Source organism: Oncorhynchus mykiss, chromosome 15 (genome assembly GCF_013265735.2).
Source record: "Oncorhynchus mykiss isolate Arlee chromosome 15, USDA_OmykA_1.1, whole genome shotgun sequence".
NCBI lineage: Eukaryota > Metazoa > Chordata > Actinopteri > Salmoniformes > Salmonidae > Oncorhynchus > Oncorhynchus mykiss.
In genome coordinates, this window is record NC_048579.1 from 51,244,392 (window position 1) to 51,260,167 (window position 15,776).

The 15,776-nt window shown below is 40.8% G+C and overlaps 1 protein-coding gene across 2 annotated transcripts in view; it reads left to right on the plus strand.

Moving 5' to 3' along the window:
• The window catches only part of LOC110490740 (receptor-type tyrosine-protein phosphatase zeta), a 56,630-nt gene that overhangs the window by 27,485 nt on the left and 13,369 nt on the right, over positions 1–15,776 (plus strand). For both annotated transcript variants that reach the window (XM_036944562.1, XM_036944563.1), the window contains 4 exons: positions 482–608; positions 880–1,815; positions 3,476–3,623; positions 15,626–15,717. In XM_036944562.1, coding sequence (XP_036800457.1) covers positions 482–608; positions 880–1,815; positions 3,476–3,623; positions 15,626–15,717 — 1,303 coding nt within the window. The remainder of the gene's footprint in view (positions 1–481; positions 609–879; positions 1,816–3,475; positions 3,624–15,625; positions 15,718–15,776) is intronic.

The window sequence follows — 15,776 nt, forward strand, 5'->3', positions numbered from 1 at the left end:
ACCTGTCAGTGCTTGAAGGGACACTACTTGTCTGTCTGTGGATCATCTCTCTCACTCTCTCTGTCTCTCTCCTTCACTCGTTCTCTCGCTCTCTCTCGCTTGTTCTCTTATGATTATTTTCTGAATGACTGTAAGATGTAAATAGTGTGTTGTTCCTGGAGACTGTTGCCATAGTGATAACCCCAAAAATACCTGTAATCCATCTGGCCAGAGGTGTACACTATACAATATCAATACAGCTGTGATTGTTTTTGTTGTGTGTGCGATGGTTTGTATTCACCTGACCTGATGTGCCTTCTCACACAAATCGATAGCATTGCATGTTAATCAGAAATCAATCTCATCTGTTAAATAGGGTGAAAGAAAGCTGAGACAAGCAACTGACTGTCGCTACAGTGATTGGCTGACTTATTGATGAGTGCGATTGGCTGATGCATTGATGAGTTGACTGACATGTTACTGATCACTCACCCTCTCTCAGGGGGCCATCATCCCCGGTCTCCTGTCCAACAGCAGCTATGTGGTCCAGGTGGTAGCTGTCTGCACCAATGGCCTGACGGGACGCTGGAGTGACCAGATTATAGTGGACATGCCTCAGGAGGACCCGGGTGAGACCAGCTATAATCTCAGCACCCACAACCAAACATTTTAGTGTTCAGGCTGTCATGAGAGATCAGATTCTAAAAATGATTTTTAGTCCAGGAAAAAGTTGAATCTGTGTCCATCGTTAGCCTATTCCACTGAGATTCATATGAGAGAGTAAAGAGCTTAGGTTAACGGACTTGAAAGTAAGTACGGAAGTTATCAAAATAGTTGTACTCATCATGATAACAGTTGTCTTATATATATATATATATATACCCATTCTCTTTTCTCCAGAGATTGAGTCTGATCTAGGCAATACAGAACCTGAGGATATATTGGAACCAGTGGATATATTGGGACAAGTAGACCAGAACCCAGTAGAAGAGAGCAGAACCAGAGAGGATCGCCAGCAGATTTTCCCTGACCAGCCCTCCACCACTGCTGCCTCCCAAGTGAGCTCTGTGCCTGTACCACCAGGGACCAGAGATGACCAGAACCGGATCGACCAGGACCCTGTGAACCAGTCCAGGATGGACAAGCCCAAGAAGGACCCGACCAGGAAGGACAAGAAGAAGCAGCGTATCCCTCCGCACCGCCCCTTCACCAGCGCCGCCTCCAACGGCAAGAGCGCCACCTGGGTCACCATGGTGACCGACCAGCCGGGCTTTCTGATTCCCGTCTCCCGGACGACCAGCCCGCCTCCTGTCCGCCGGCAAATCACAGAGGAGGCCTCATTGTCGTGGTCGCCTCAGCAGATCCGGAACCAAAACCGTGGTTCCGCTGCCCAGAAACCTGACGTTTCCGGTATCGGCCTGCTACCCCCAGAGAGCGATATGTACACCCCTCCGGCGGGGGGCATGGTGGTCACTGATGTTTACTACGAGGACGTTGTCAACACCACTGCCTTAGAGTTCACGACTACGCCATCTAAAACAACACTGAACAAAACACTGGATTATAGAGTTCTCAGTCCTGTTACTGCCAGACCTAAAGTCACAATGAAAGGAGAGGACAGGGGCTTGGTTTTGACCTCCAGGCGGTCTGATAACAGAGTTAGCACAGTGACAAGGGCCACCCCTATTCAACAGACCCCGGTTTCTGTAACCTCTGTGCCCTGGATCAGACCCAGGACTTCAAGTCCCAGCAACTCCATCTCACCGGCCTACGGCACCTCCACTACCTCAGGCCTCGTCAAGGTCTTACAGCTCACCACCCAGCCCATATTCACCGGTAAGAAACATATTACACATTACCTTTATGCCTTTGCCTCTCCTCCTGTTGCCAAAGCGTGGCACTGTATAGTGCACTCTTACATTGTTTGGTTGTGTGGTGGTTGTTTTATGGATGAATGATGGTTGTATAGCGGTTGTTTGATGGTTGTATGATGGCTGTGTGATCTGTACCTCTCTGCTGCTGTGCTGTCGATAAGGGTGATATTGCCGCTTAGAACTACGATGGTGATAATGATGGTGGTGAAGGGACTGGCGCTCTGCTGGCTGGTGGTGGTTACGCTGGTGATGTGCTGTAACAGTCCGGCTCTTTGTGTCTATAGTGATCTGCCCTTTTCAACTTCTCTCTCATCCTTTGGCTGCCCGGCGCTTCATACTGGTTCACACTGGTACTTCAGAGATCCATGTCTCCTACCGGTACCCAGCGGTGGTGGGTATTCCTCTGCCAGTCTGTCTTCCTTCCCCTTGAATCATAAAGATTCACATCTTATGTCTTCTTCTGGGACTCTTTACCCGCCTTGCTGTGTGTGAGCTGGCTGCTCCTCCCTGACTCCAGTCTGCCCTCTGGTGGCTGCTTTGTATAACCACTCAGACTCTGTGGTTCTTATGCTCCTCACTGGTGGTCTGGTGTGTTGTTAAGTATTCAGTTTAGTGCTTATTTTCACACTCAGTCTGACCAGACCGGCCTCTCTGTTCCAGTCGGTACCAGCTTTCAGAGGGGGACTTGGGTACAGCAGCCCACAGAACCTCCCAACTTCCCAGCCCCATACCCCTCTGTCTCCCACTCTGAAGAGGATTCTCTCACACCCTTCCAAGGGGGCTACACCACCTTGTACCCTTCTCTCAGCCATTCAGAAGAGACACCAACCCTCTACCTGTCTGTCACCCCCTCCGAAAAAGACACAACCCTCTCCCCCTCTGTCTGCCCCGCTGAAGAGGACTCCAGGTCAGACAGACAGGCTGTGGCCTCTCAGGTTGGACAGACAGACATCAGTGGGTCAGGCTCTGACCTCTACGGGGACGGGGTCACCCTAGGTCAGGGCTGGCCGAGAGGGGCAACACTTTCCCTTGAGACAGTTCACTCACACTGGCCTCAGCCATGGACACAACAGAGGGAGAGACACAGGAAGAGAGCAGTGGTGACTTAGGGCGTCTTTCTTCCATCTTCTACGTTGAGAGTGAGACTGGTAGTGGTGTGTCCGAGGTGGACAGAGCAGGGGCCAATCCTCAGGGTTCTGTGGTGCTGGGGGAGGCTAGTGGGTCTGGAGATAGAGGTGGAGAGGTCCTAGTGGAGCTGCCCAGCGCTGGTCGTAGTTACTGGATATTGTAAACTGGAACACGCTGTCGTACATGTCGATCCAGAGCATCCCACGTGAAGATCTACGTGTCCCTGTTCTCCCAGACAGCAGGGCTGTGGAAGAGCTGAGGAAAGGTAACATACACTCAGGAATCTCCAATCATGGTGGCGGGTTAGGTGGTGTTATTTGGAGAGTAATATGAGATTTCCTTGCATATGAGAGGAATTATGATTATGGTATTTGTACTCAATGATGTGGTAACAGATTTCCTACTGATTGAAATAAAGGATGTTTCTTTAAATTCAGGGTGTGTGCGTGTGCATACAAGTCTGTAAATAGTAACCGATTCTTCCTCCCCCCCAGAGATCAGTAACAGCAGCCATGAGTCAAGGGTAGAAATGGTGGGAAGTGTTGCTGAGAGGGAGAAGAGGACAGTGGTCCCTCTGGCTGTGGTATCCACCCTCACCATTATCTGTCTCCTGGTCCTGGTGGGCATCCTCATCTACTGGAGGTACGATTAGCACACTGCACTGTTATCAGTTTTGTAATTTTATCAGTAACTTACTGTATAAACGGAATACAGTAGATTACTGTACAATCCACAGTAAAATACGGTGCATTTGTTTTACAGCACACTGTAAGACCTTTCTATCATTTCAAAACCTATGAAATGCACAGTAAAATACTGTGAATGTATTTGACAGTATTAATTATGGTGCATTCTGGTGAAATATTGTGTGAGAAGAATCTCTGGCTCATGGAGTTGATCAGGCTGTTGATTGTGGCCTGTGGAATGTTGTCCGACTCCTTCTCCCATGGCTGTGCGTAGTTACTGGATATTGGCGGAAACTGGAACACGCTGTCGTACATGGCGATCCAGAGCATCCCAAACATGCTCAATGGGTGACATGTCTGATGATTATGCAGGCCATGGAATAACTGGGACATTTTCAACTTCCAAGAATCGTGTACAGATCCTTGTGACATGGAGTCATGCATTATCATGCTGAAACGTGAGGTGATGGCGGCGGATGAATGGCACGACAATGGGCCTCAGGATCTCGTCACAGCATCTGTGCAATTAAATTGTCATTGATAAAATGCAACTGTGTTCGTTGTCCATAGCTTATTCCTGCCCCTACCTAACCCCTCCACCACCCCCCCTCTTCGGAGGACAAATATCTTAGCTGTAAAAAAAAAAATGAAATTCTAATTAAATATTTTTCTACATATACATTTAACATATTTCTATATATAACAACAATACATTACCAAACAAACTCTTTAATCCCAACCCTCAGCCACGCTCAGCCCATCCCACCTATATCACCATAGACCAACCCTCAGCCACTCTCAGCCCATCCCACCTATATCACCATAGACCAACCCTCAGCCACTCTCAGCCCATCCCACCTATATCACCATAGACCAACCCTCAGCCACGCTCAGCCCATCCCACCTATATCACCATAGACCAACCCTCAGCCACTCTCAGCCCATCCCACCTATATCACCATAGACCAACCCTCAGCCACTCTCAGCCCATCCCACCTATATCACCATAGACCAACCCTCAGCCACTCTCAGCCCATCCCACCTATATCACCATAGACCAACCCTCAGCCACTCTCAGCCCATCCCACCTATATCACCATAGACCAACCCTCAGCCACTCTCAGCCCATTCCACCTATATCACCATAGACCAACCCTCAGCCACTCTCAGACCATCCCACCTATATCACCATAGACCGCCCTTGTTAGGTTTCCATGTGCCATATATGTTTTCAATTGCACTGTGATGTTTCACAAAATGTTTGAATCTTTCTAATCGTATATTTGTGATCTCAAGATGAAAACCTTTCCTACGAGTATTATATATTTTTCCAGATCGCCCAACAGTATTTGTGAGGTTAATTTTAAGTGCATTTTGTGATTTTTTTTAACCACTCCTGATCCTGTGACCAGAAACAAGCTACATAGGGGCAATACCAGAATAAATGATCTATTGATTCTGTCTCTTCGCAACAAAGTCTACAAACTTGAGATTGTTGAATGCCCCATATACATACATACATACATACATGTATGTGTATATATATATATATATATATATGTATATGTATATATATATATATATATATATATATATATATATATATATATATATATATATATATATATATAGCATTCTGTTGGTGGCAAGAATTGTATATAATAATTTAAACTGAAAAGTGTTGAGTCATAAACCATGTGCCATGGAATTGGTACATCAAAAATCTCCTCCCATTTATTTTGCAACCTGTACGGCGCAGCTGTCAACATTTTTGTCCTCAGATGAAACTGGTATATTTTTCTATTTATGCCAGTTTCTTTCAGTCAATTGTTATTTTTAATATATGGCAGGCAAACAAATTCCCTACTGTAACGATCGTCTGTTGAAGAAGGTGTGGACCGAAGCGCAGCGTGGTAAGTGTTCATTCTGTAACGATCGTCTGTTGAAGAATGTGAGGACCAAAGCGCAGCATGGTAAGTGTTCATACTCTTATTTCAACTGAACACTAAATAACAAAATAACAAAGAGAATGAACGAAAACCGAAACAGTCCTGTCAGGTGCAGAAACACAAAACAGAAAATAACTACCCACAAAAACCCTGCAGGAAAAAGCTACCTAAGTATGGTTCCCAATCAGAGACAACGATAGTCAGCTGTCCCTGACTGAGAACCATACCTGGCCAAAACAAAGAAATACAAAAACATAGAAAAAGGAACGCAAATCACACCCTGACCGAACCAAAATAGAGACATGAAAAGCTCTAAAGTCAGGACGTGACACCTACCTTCTCCCTTTTCCACTTGCCTCCATTTTTTTGGTAGTGCTGCAATCAGTTGGTTGTAAATTTGGATTGAGCAGATATTCCCAAATACTTTCGATAACTGCATGTGACATAACTCCTTTTCTATTCATAAGATCATTCATAAATATAATACAATTTATCATTTTTTCCATAAAGAATGTTTTTTATTAATCAATATATTTGAGTTTAACAATAACATTTGTTGTAATATTTGTCCTATTTTCTGGAGGATAAAACTGAAATTGTAACCAGTTTTGTATGGTTTGTTTAAGGGCGATAATTTCATTTTCAATTAGTCAAAAATTAGAAATTGTAATCTGTATGAATGCAAAAAAAGCCATTTTAGAACAAAGGATGAGCTTTTCTTAATAATCTACTGGAGAACCATTTTGGATTTAAGTATAACTTATGTATGAGTGAAGCTTTTAGTGAGAGGTTTAAAGCTTTAATATTTAATAATTTTAGCCCCTAAACTCATTCATTATATAAATAGGCACATTTCATTTAGTCTGGTTTAGCATTCCAAATAAAAATGAAATAATTTTTGCTCATATGATTTAAAAACGAATGATCTGGAGGAGGCAATGCCAAGAGTAAGTAAACTGTGATAGGACCAAAATAGTTAATCAATGTGATTATTCCATAAATAGACAACTATTTACCTCTCCATGGTTGCAGAATCTTATCTATTTTTGCTAACTTTCTATTAAATTAATTGTGGTAAGATCATTTATATTTTGAGATGTGAATACCAAGTATTTCTACTTCGCCATCCGCCCATATTATTGGTAAACTACCAGGTAGTGTAAACGTCCAATACATAATATGGTACAATTGTCATAATTAGGTTTTAATCCAGAGGCTGGAAAAGTCATCAAGTTCTTCAATGAGACTGAGCAGGGATCCAGATTGCGGATTTAAGAAAAAAAATAAGAGTCATCAGCATACATTGACACTTTTGTTTTTATCCCCTGGATTTCTAACCCCTTGATGTTCTTGTTGGATCTAATTTTAATAGCTAGCATTTCAATGGCCATAATAAACAGGTATGGAGACAACGGACAGCCTTGTTTTACTCCTCTTAAAAGCTCAATACTTTCTGAGAAGTAACCATTGTTTACTATTTTACATCTGGGGTTGCTGTACATAACTTAAACCCATTGTATAAGAGATTCACCAAAATTAAAGTATTCCAGGCATTTATATATAAATAATAATCATACTTTATCAAAAGCCTTTTCAAAATCTGCTATGAAGACCAGACCTGGTATCTTCAATGTTTCATAATGTTCAATTGTTTCAAGTAATTGTCGTATATTATCTCCAATATATTGTCCAGGTAAAAAACCTGTCTTTTCAGGATGAACATTATCTGGTATAACCTTTTTTATTCTAAATGCTATGCATTTCGCCGGGATTTTCACATCACACCATTGAAGTGTTAGAGGCCTCCAGTTTTTAAATGGACTGGATCTTTATACTTACCACCTGGGCCCTGTTTTAGTAGTAATGAAATCAGACCTTCTTGTTGAGTCACTGAAAGTTTACCACTTGTATAAGAGTAATTGAAACATGCTAGTAATGGATCTTGGAGTACATCAAATAAGGTCTGATATACCTCTACTGGTATACCGTCAAGCCCTGATGTTTTTCCAGACTGAAAAGATTTTATTGCCTCAAAAAGTTCCTCTTTGGTAAGTTGGCCTTCACACCAGTCTTTCTGTAAATTTGTTAATTATACATTATTATTATTATTAAAATAAATCCTTACAGTTAACATATTTCAGTGGAAATGGAGGAGACTGGAAAGAAAACATGCTTAAAATATTTTGCTTCCCCTTTGAAAATATAATTTGTTGAATCATGGATTACTCCATCATGTGTAACGAGTTTCTGTCAAATCTTTTTGGTAGAATTTCTGTGCTGAAGATTCAAGAAATATTATGTGTATTTTTCAGCATTTTCCATCCAATTCGCTTTATTTTTGTATTACATTACACTTAATCGTTCTTGAATAAGTACCTCCATTTCTATTTGTTTTTCCTCTAACCTAATTTGTGCCTCTATCGTACAGTTTCCATTACCATCTACCTGCGCTGTTACCATCTACTTCCTCTATTTCCTTTATTAGTCTAATCTCTTTTGACCTAAACCGCTTTTGTTTTAATGATGAGTATTGTATTGAATGGCCTCTAAAAGTACATTTAAAAGTGTCCCATACAATAAGGGGATCTGCTGTACCTACAGTGCCTTGCGAAAGTATTCAGCCTCCTTGAACTTTGCGACCTTTTGCCACATTTCAGGCTTCAAACATAAAGATATAAAACTGTATTGTTTTGTGAAGAATCAACAACAAGTGGGACACAATCATGAAGTGGAACGACATTTATTGGATATTTCAAACTTTTTTAACAAATCAAAAACTGAAAAATTGGGCGTGCAAAATTATTCAGCCCCTTTACTTTCAGTGCAGCAAACTCTCTCCAGAAGTTCAGTGAGGATCTCTGAACGATCCAATGTTGACCTAAATGACTAATGATGATAAATACAATCCACCTGTGTGTAATCAAGTCTCCGTATAAATGCACCTGCACTGTGATAGTCTCAGAGGTCCGTTAAAAGCGCAGAGAGCATCATGAAGAACAAGGAACACACCGGGCAGGTCCGAGATACTGTTGTGAAGAAGTTTAAAGCCGGATTTGGATACAAAAATATTTCCCAAGCTTTAAACATCCCAAGGAGCACTGTGCAAGCGATAATATTGAAATGGAAGGAGTATCAGACCACTGCAAATCTACCAAGACCTGGCCGTCCCTCTAAACTTTTAGCTCATACAAGGAGAAGACTGATCAGAGATGCAGCCAAGAGGCCCATGATCACTCTGGATGAACTGCAGAGATCTACAGCTGAGGTGGGAGACTCTGTCCATAGGACAACAATCAGTCGTATATTGCACAAATCTGGCCTTTATGGAAGAGTGGCAAGAAGAAAGCCATTTCTTAAAGATATCCATAAAAAGTGTTGTTTAAAGTTTGCCACAAGCCACCTGGGAGACACACCAAACATGTGGAAGAAGGTGCTCTGGTCAGATGAAACCAAAATTGAACTTTTTGGCAACAATGCAAAACGTTATGTTTGGCGTAAAAGCAACACAGCTGAACACACCATCCCCACTGTCAAACATGGTGGTGGCAGCATCATGGTTTGGGCCTGCTTTTCTTCAGCAGGGACAGGGAAGATGGTTAAAATTGATGGGAAGATGGATGGAGCCAAATACAGGACCATTCTGGAAGAAAACCTGATGGAGTCTGCAAAAGACCTGAGACTGGGACGGAGATTTGTCTTCCAACAAGACAATGATCCAAAACATAAAGCAAAATCTACAATGGAATGGTTCAAAAATAAACATATCCAGGTGTTAGAATGGCCAAGTCAAAGTCCAGACCTGAATCCAATCGAGAATCTGTGGAAAGAACTGAAAACTGCTGTTCACAAATGCTCTCCATCCAACCTCACTGAGCTCGAGCTGTTTTGCAAGGAGGAATGAGAAAAAAATTCAGTCTCTCGATGTGCAAAACTGATAGACATACCCCAAGCGACTTACAGCTGTAATCGCAGCAAAAGGTGGCGCTACAAAGTATTAACTTAAGGGGGCTGAATAATTTTGCACGCCCAATTTTTCAGTTTTTGATTTGTTAAAAAAGTTTGAAATATCCAATAAATGTTGTTCCACTTCATGATTGTGTCCCACTTGTTGTTGATTCTTCACAAAAAAATACAGTTTTATATCTTTATGTTTGAAGCCTGAAATGTGGCAAAAAGTCGCAAAGTTCAAGGGGGCCAAATACTTTCGCAAGGCACTGTATGTTGTACAAAAAAGTAAATTATTAATTGTTTTGTCTTAGTTAACAAATTGTCATCCAATAGGCTTTGATTAAATTTCCAATATCCCCGTCCACGTGGAAATTCTGTAAGAGTTATATGGAGGCCAATTAGATGGTGGCCCGATCGCATTCGGTCTCCTATTAATACTTTTGATGCCAATAAGAACGAGACTAGGAAGTAATCAAGACGGCTAGCTTGATTAAGCCTCCTCCATGTATATCTCACTAGGTCAGGGTTTTGCAACCTCCATATATCCACTAGTTCTAAAGTATTCATGATCTTTGTGATCTCCTTAAGTGCTTGAGGGTAATAGTTCGTAGAATGATTTCCTTTACGATCCATTGAGGTACGTAAAACCATATTATAATCTCCCACCATAATAATAGTTTATTTCGTTGCTTGTGAACTCACTAGATTATATAAACTCAGCAAATAAATAAACATCCTCACACTGTCAACTGCGTTTATTTTCAGCAAACTTAACATGTGTAAATATTTGTATGAACACAACAAGAATCAAAAACTGGGAAATAAACTGAACAAGTTCCACAGACATGTGACTGACAGAAATGGAATCATGTGTCCCTGAACAAAGTGGGGGTCAAAATCAAAAGTAACAATCAGTATCTGTTGTGGCCACCAGCTGCATTAAGTACTGCAGTGCATCTCCTCCTCATGGACTTGCCAGTCCTATCTAGCGACGGTGGGTTTGTGCCGGTGATGTCTGGTGAGGACCTGACTTACAACAGACCTACAAGCTCTCAGTCCAGCCTCTCTCAGCCTAATGCGGACAGTCTGAGCACTGATGGAGGGATTGTGCATTCCTGGTGTAACTTAGGAAGTTGTTGTTGCCATCCTGTACCTGTCCCGCAGGTGTGATTTTCAGATGTACTGATCCTGTGCAGGTGTTGTTCCACGTGGTCTGCCACTGCGAGGATGATCAGCTGTCCGTCCTGTCTCCCTGTAGCGCTGTCTTAGGCGTCTCACAGTACGGACTTTGCAATTTATTGCCTGGCCACATCTGCAGTCCTCATGCCTCCTTGTAGCATGCCTAAAGCACATTCACGCAGATGAGCAGGGACCCTGGGCATCTTTCTTTTGGTGTTTTTCAGAGTCAGTAGAAAGGCCTCTTTAGTGTCCTACGTTTTCATAACTGTGACCTTAATTGCCTCCCGTCTGTAAGCTGTTAGTGTCTCAACTCGTTCCACAGGTGCATGTTCATTCATTGTTTATGGGTCATTGAACAAGCATGGGAAACAGTGTTTAAACACTTTACAATGACGATCTGTGGATTTTTACTAATTATCTTTGAAAGACATGATCCTGAAAAAGGGACGTTTATATATATATTTTTAAATATGGATCATTATTTGGCCCATACAGATTAATTAGCCAGATATGTTTTTGGTCCAATAGAATATTTAAAATAATCCATCTTCCTTGCAGATCTGTCTGCACAATCGGATCAACATTTGTATGAATTAATGTAATCACCCCTTTTGAGTTTCTTTGACCATGACAATAATTTCTCCCTCCCAGTCCTTTTTCCACCCAACCTCATCTATATTTATAGAATGAGTTTCCTGTAAACAGTAGATATTATATTCTCTCTTATAGCCATGTAAAAATGTATATTTTTTATTATCTGCTAAGCCATTACAATTATAACTTGCTACACTTATTTCCCCACTTTCCATAATGATACCCAAGTTTCAATTATACTTACCACAACCAATGTTTGTGAATGTACCATTAAAAAGCATCATGATGATTATGTCCATATAGCTGTACCATAATAATTTGCACGGTTAAATATACTGTAGCTGCAACTTCATAAACCTCCAATTGTCCTAATATTCCACCCACTAAAACCTCCAGCATTCAGCAGCATTCAGAATTGTGGAGTAAAAGCATGCCCAAAGTAAACTGCCTGCTACTCAGGCCCAGAAGCTAGGATATGCATATAGTAGATTTGGATAGAAAACACTCTAAAGTTTCCAAAACGGTTAAAATAATGTCTGTGAGTATAACAGAACTGATATGACAGGCGAGGAGGAAAATCAGGAGGCAGGAGGAAAATCCATCCAGGAAGTGCTATTATTTTGAAATGTCTGTTTTTCCATTGAAAGCCTATCCACCATACAAAGACTTATGACCTAGTTCACGATCTCTATGGCTTCCACTATATGTGGCCAGTCTTTAGGCATTGTTTCAGGCTTTTACTCTGAAAAATTAGAGAGAAACAGCACTTTCAATGAGAGGACAGTGGACATTTCCAGACATGAGTGTGACCGGGAGCGCGCCTTTCTTGTTTCTCCTTTTCTATTGAAGAAGTTATTGTCCGGTTGAAATATGATCGATTATTTATGACAAAAACAACCTGAGGATTGATTATAAACATCGTTTGACATGTTTCTACAAACTTTTATGGTGCTTTTTTCATTTTTCGTCTGTCTGCTGTGACCGCGCTTTGTTCCAATGGATTACTGAACAAAACACACCAACAAAACGTAGGTTTTTGGACATAGAGGGACATTATCGAACAAAACAAACATTTATTGTGTAACATGGAGTCTTCGGAGTGCAGCCATATGAAGATCATCAAAGGTAAGTGATTCATTTTATCGCTATTTCTGATTTTTGTTACTTGTCTACTTGGCTGGTTACTGTTTGTCATTTGTCTGCTGGGCGCTGTTCTCAGATAATCACATGGTTTGCTTTCGCCGTAAAGTATTTTTCAAATCTGACATCGTGGTTGGATTAACAAGAAGTTCATCTTTAAACCGATGTATAATACTTGTATTTTTCATGAATTTTTATAATGATTATTTCTGGTTTTGAATTTGGCGTTCTGTAATTTCACTGGATGTTGGCCAGGTGGGACGGTAGCATCCCACACCCCCTAGAGTGTTAACCAGCCAACACACACACTAGAGACAACAACCCTGTTGACAATACCTAATCCATCCATTTGCCGGTGTGTATCGGAAGAATAATCATCCTTCACATGTTTTATATTGAGAATAATTGTTTTAATGTAAAGGGGTATTGCCAATTATTAGGCCTATTCCAATAGAGAACCTATGCGGGTTTTTAAATGATATAATCCTTTATCCTAGCCCTATAACACATCTATTCTTATTCATTAAGTTTTATGTTAAAAGCGGATCATTCCGATTCACATCGGCGAAACAAGGGCCGCACGTTATAACATATTTGAAGTCATAATATACCCGACCTCTACAATTAGGACATATCATATTAAACAAACAAAAAACTACCTTAGTATTTCTAATGATCAATCTTCAAATGAAATACTTTTTTTTATCATAAAAAGAGGTCAGCCTTACCCATCGTCGTCAAAATCTGATATTACGTCCATATAGTCCAAAACTCCATTTTGCCTAAATAGAAAGAGTGTAAGTTCATCATACCCATTCTGCATTACCATAAATCCAACCTTATTTTAAGTCCACATGGTCCACGGTTCCATAATGCATGAATAAAAACAAAAGAAGTCGCTCATGCAACAAACAAAAAACAAATGTGAAAAAAAAACTAGGAATCCATATTTGTACTGTGTAATGCGGTGCAAATATGTATCGGGGACTACTTCAATAGGAGGTAGCTATCACTCACAGCCACGTTGTAATCATCAAGTCCTTGAACAGTTGATTACTTACATATCATTTATCGACCACTAGACGAACATTCTGCTTCTCTGCTCGGAGTCTTCTGAACTTGGGGTGCAGGGTACATAATCTCTCCACTATTTCACGAAGAACTTGTTCATTAATAGAGAATGGGGTTTTCAATTACCTATCCTGTTGTAACAAGGCGACTTTCATTTCTGTAGTGGGTTAGCATAGCTACGATCGGACGGGGCCGTCCATCTACTCTGCCACCAAGACGGTGAGCCCTTTGAAAATCAATTGTTTCCACCGGGATCGTTTCATGAACACCTTGACTTTTTCCTTCCTAGACTGATAGTTTTCATCATCCTTTATTCCCAGTATAACAGTACTATTTATCATACTTCTGCACTTTAGAACATGTAATTAATATGTAATTTATTATCTCTACCCGTAGCCTCTCTGCAGTGTCTTTCTGGGAGTCCACAGACTTATTTTCCGCTCATATTTTTTTCCATTTTATTACTGTAATCCATTCTGGTTTTAAAGGCCTCAACCTCCCCCAGTAGGCAATATATCCATTTTTTTAGCTGCTCTCTCATGCTTGTAAGCATTGCTCTATCTTCTGGAGACATAGATATACAAACGTCCCCCTCCAATGTTAAGTTTGGAATTTTAGACAACGGCTTTCTTCCTGTTCGCATCGATGCATCCGTTTCTTTTTTGAGCACATCAAAATGCTGATCAATGAATAGTTCCAGATTCTCTATATTATCCAGAATGTTTGTTTCGTAGTCATCAGCTAATCCTACATTTTTGTGATTAATTCATGGGACAAACTGTGGCTGTTAAGTCATCACCTCTTCTTGTTGTTATCAGCAAAAACCCTCGCCCACATGACGCCATTCACGTGGTCTGCTGTTGTGAGGTGGGTTGGAAGTACTGTAGAATTCCATAACGTTGGAGGCGATTTATGGTAGAAAAATTAACATTTGATTCTCTGGTAACAGCTCTGGTGGGCATTCCTGCAGTCGCCCTCAAAACTTGAGACATCTGTGGCATTGTGTTGTGTGACGAAACTGCACATTTTAGAATGGCTTTTTATTGTCCCCAGCACAAGATGCAACTGTGTAATGATCATGCTGTTTAATCAGCTTCTTGATATGCCACACCTGTCAGGTGGATGGATTATCTTGGCAAAGGAGAAATGCTCACTAACAGGAATATAAACACATTTTGAGATAAATATTTTTTTGTGCATATGAAAAATGTCTGGGATCTTTTATTTCAGTTCATGAAACATTGGACCAACACTTGTGTTTATATGTTTGTTCAGTGTATCTATAGGGAACAGATCGGAGTAGAAGCAGATCTTTCAATGGCTGAATATGTACTCATATCAATTTGATTTGTTTTGCCCTGTAATCACGGCAAGTTTGGAAGCCTTTGATTAGGCCTCTAGAAATGAAAGTGATGTGAAACAACTAGTATTAATTCATATGCAAATGCCTACAGCCAACCTGCTTGCTCTCATCCCTTGTAATTACAGTAAAATACTGTAGTTTTGTAATAGTTTAATAGTCTGTTGTACTGTGTTGTACTGTGTTTCATTGCTCTGTCATCAAGTTACTGTAAATATCTCAGTATTGTATTGGCACTATCCAGAGATATATCATAAGAAATCTTGTTGTAATTGCAAGTAATGGAGAAGCTTTTTACTTGCTATGACTGAGAATTGTTTATCAACCTTGGTTGAATACACTGACTGTAAGTTGCTAAGAACAAGAGCACCCGCTAAATTACCTAAATGTAAAAAGGAAAACTTGCAAAGAATTCTGGGTAATATGTCACTGCATGGGTAATTACAATATACTGTAATTAGATTACAGTCATATTTTTTGTACTGTAAAATGAATTACTGTTAAATGTATTACAGTAGCTGTACTCTAAAATAAATGACAGTAACTTACTGGCTAATTTCTGCCAGCAAGTTACTGTACATTTTACAGCAAATGCTTTACAGTGTGTGTTCAGATAGAAATATATTGTGTAGAGCAGGTATGATTGTCTGCCCTGTAGAAGTGGGAGTCGTGTCAGCTTTATTCATTATATTTCTATTTGCAACGTTTGTTTAACAGAAACTGCTTCCAGACGGTTGACTTCTTCACCGAAGACACCGCCTCACCCAAAGTCATCTCTGCTTTGTCTTCACCTCTGCTGCCCGCCACAGGTTACCATCGCACACACACACACACACACACACACACACACACACACACACACACACAC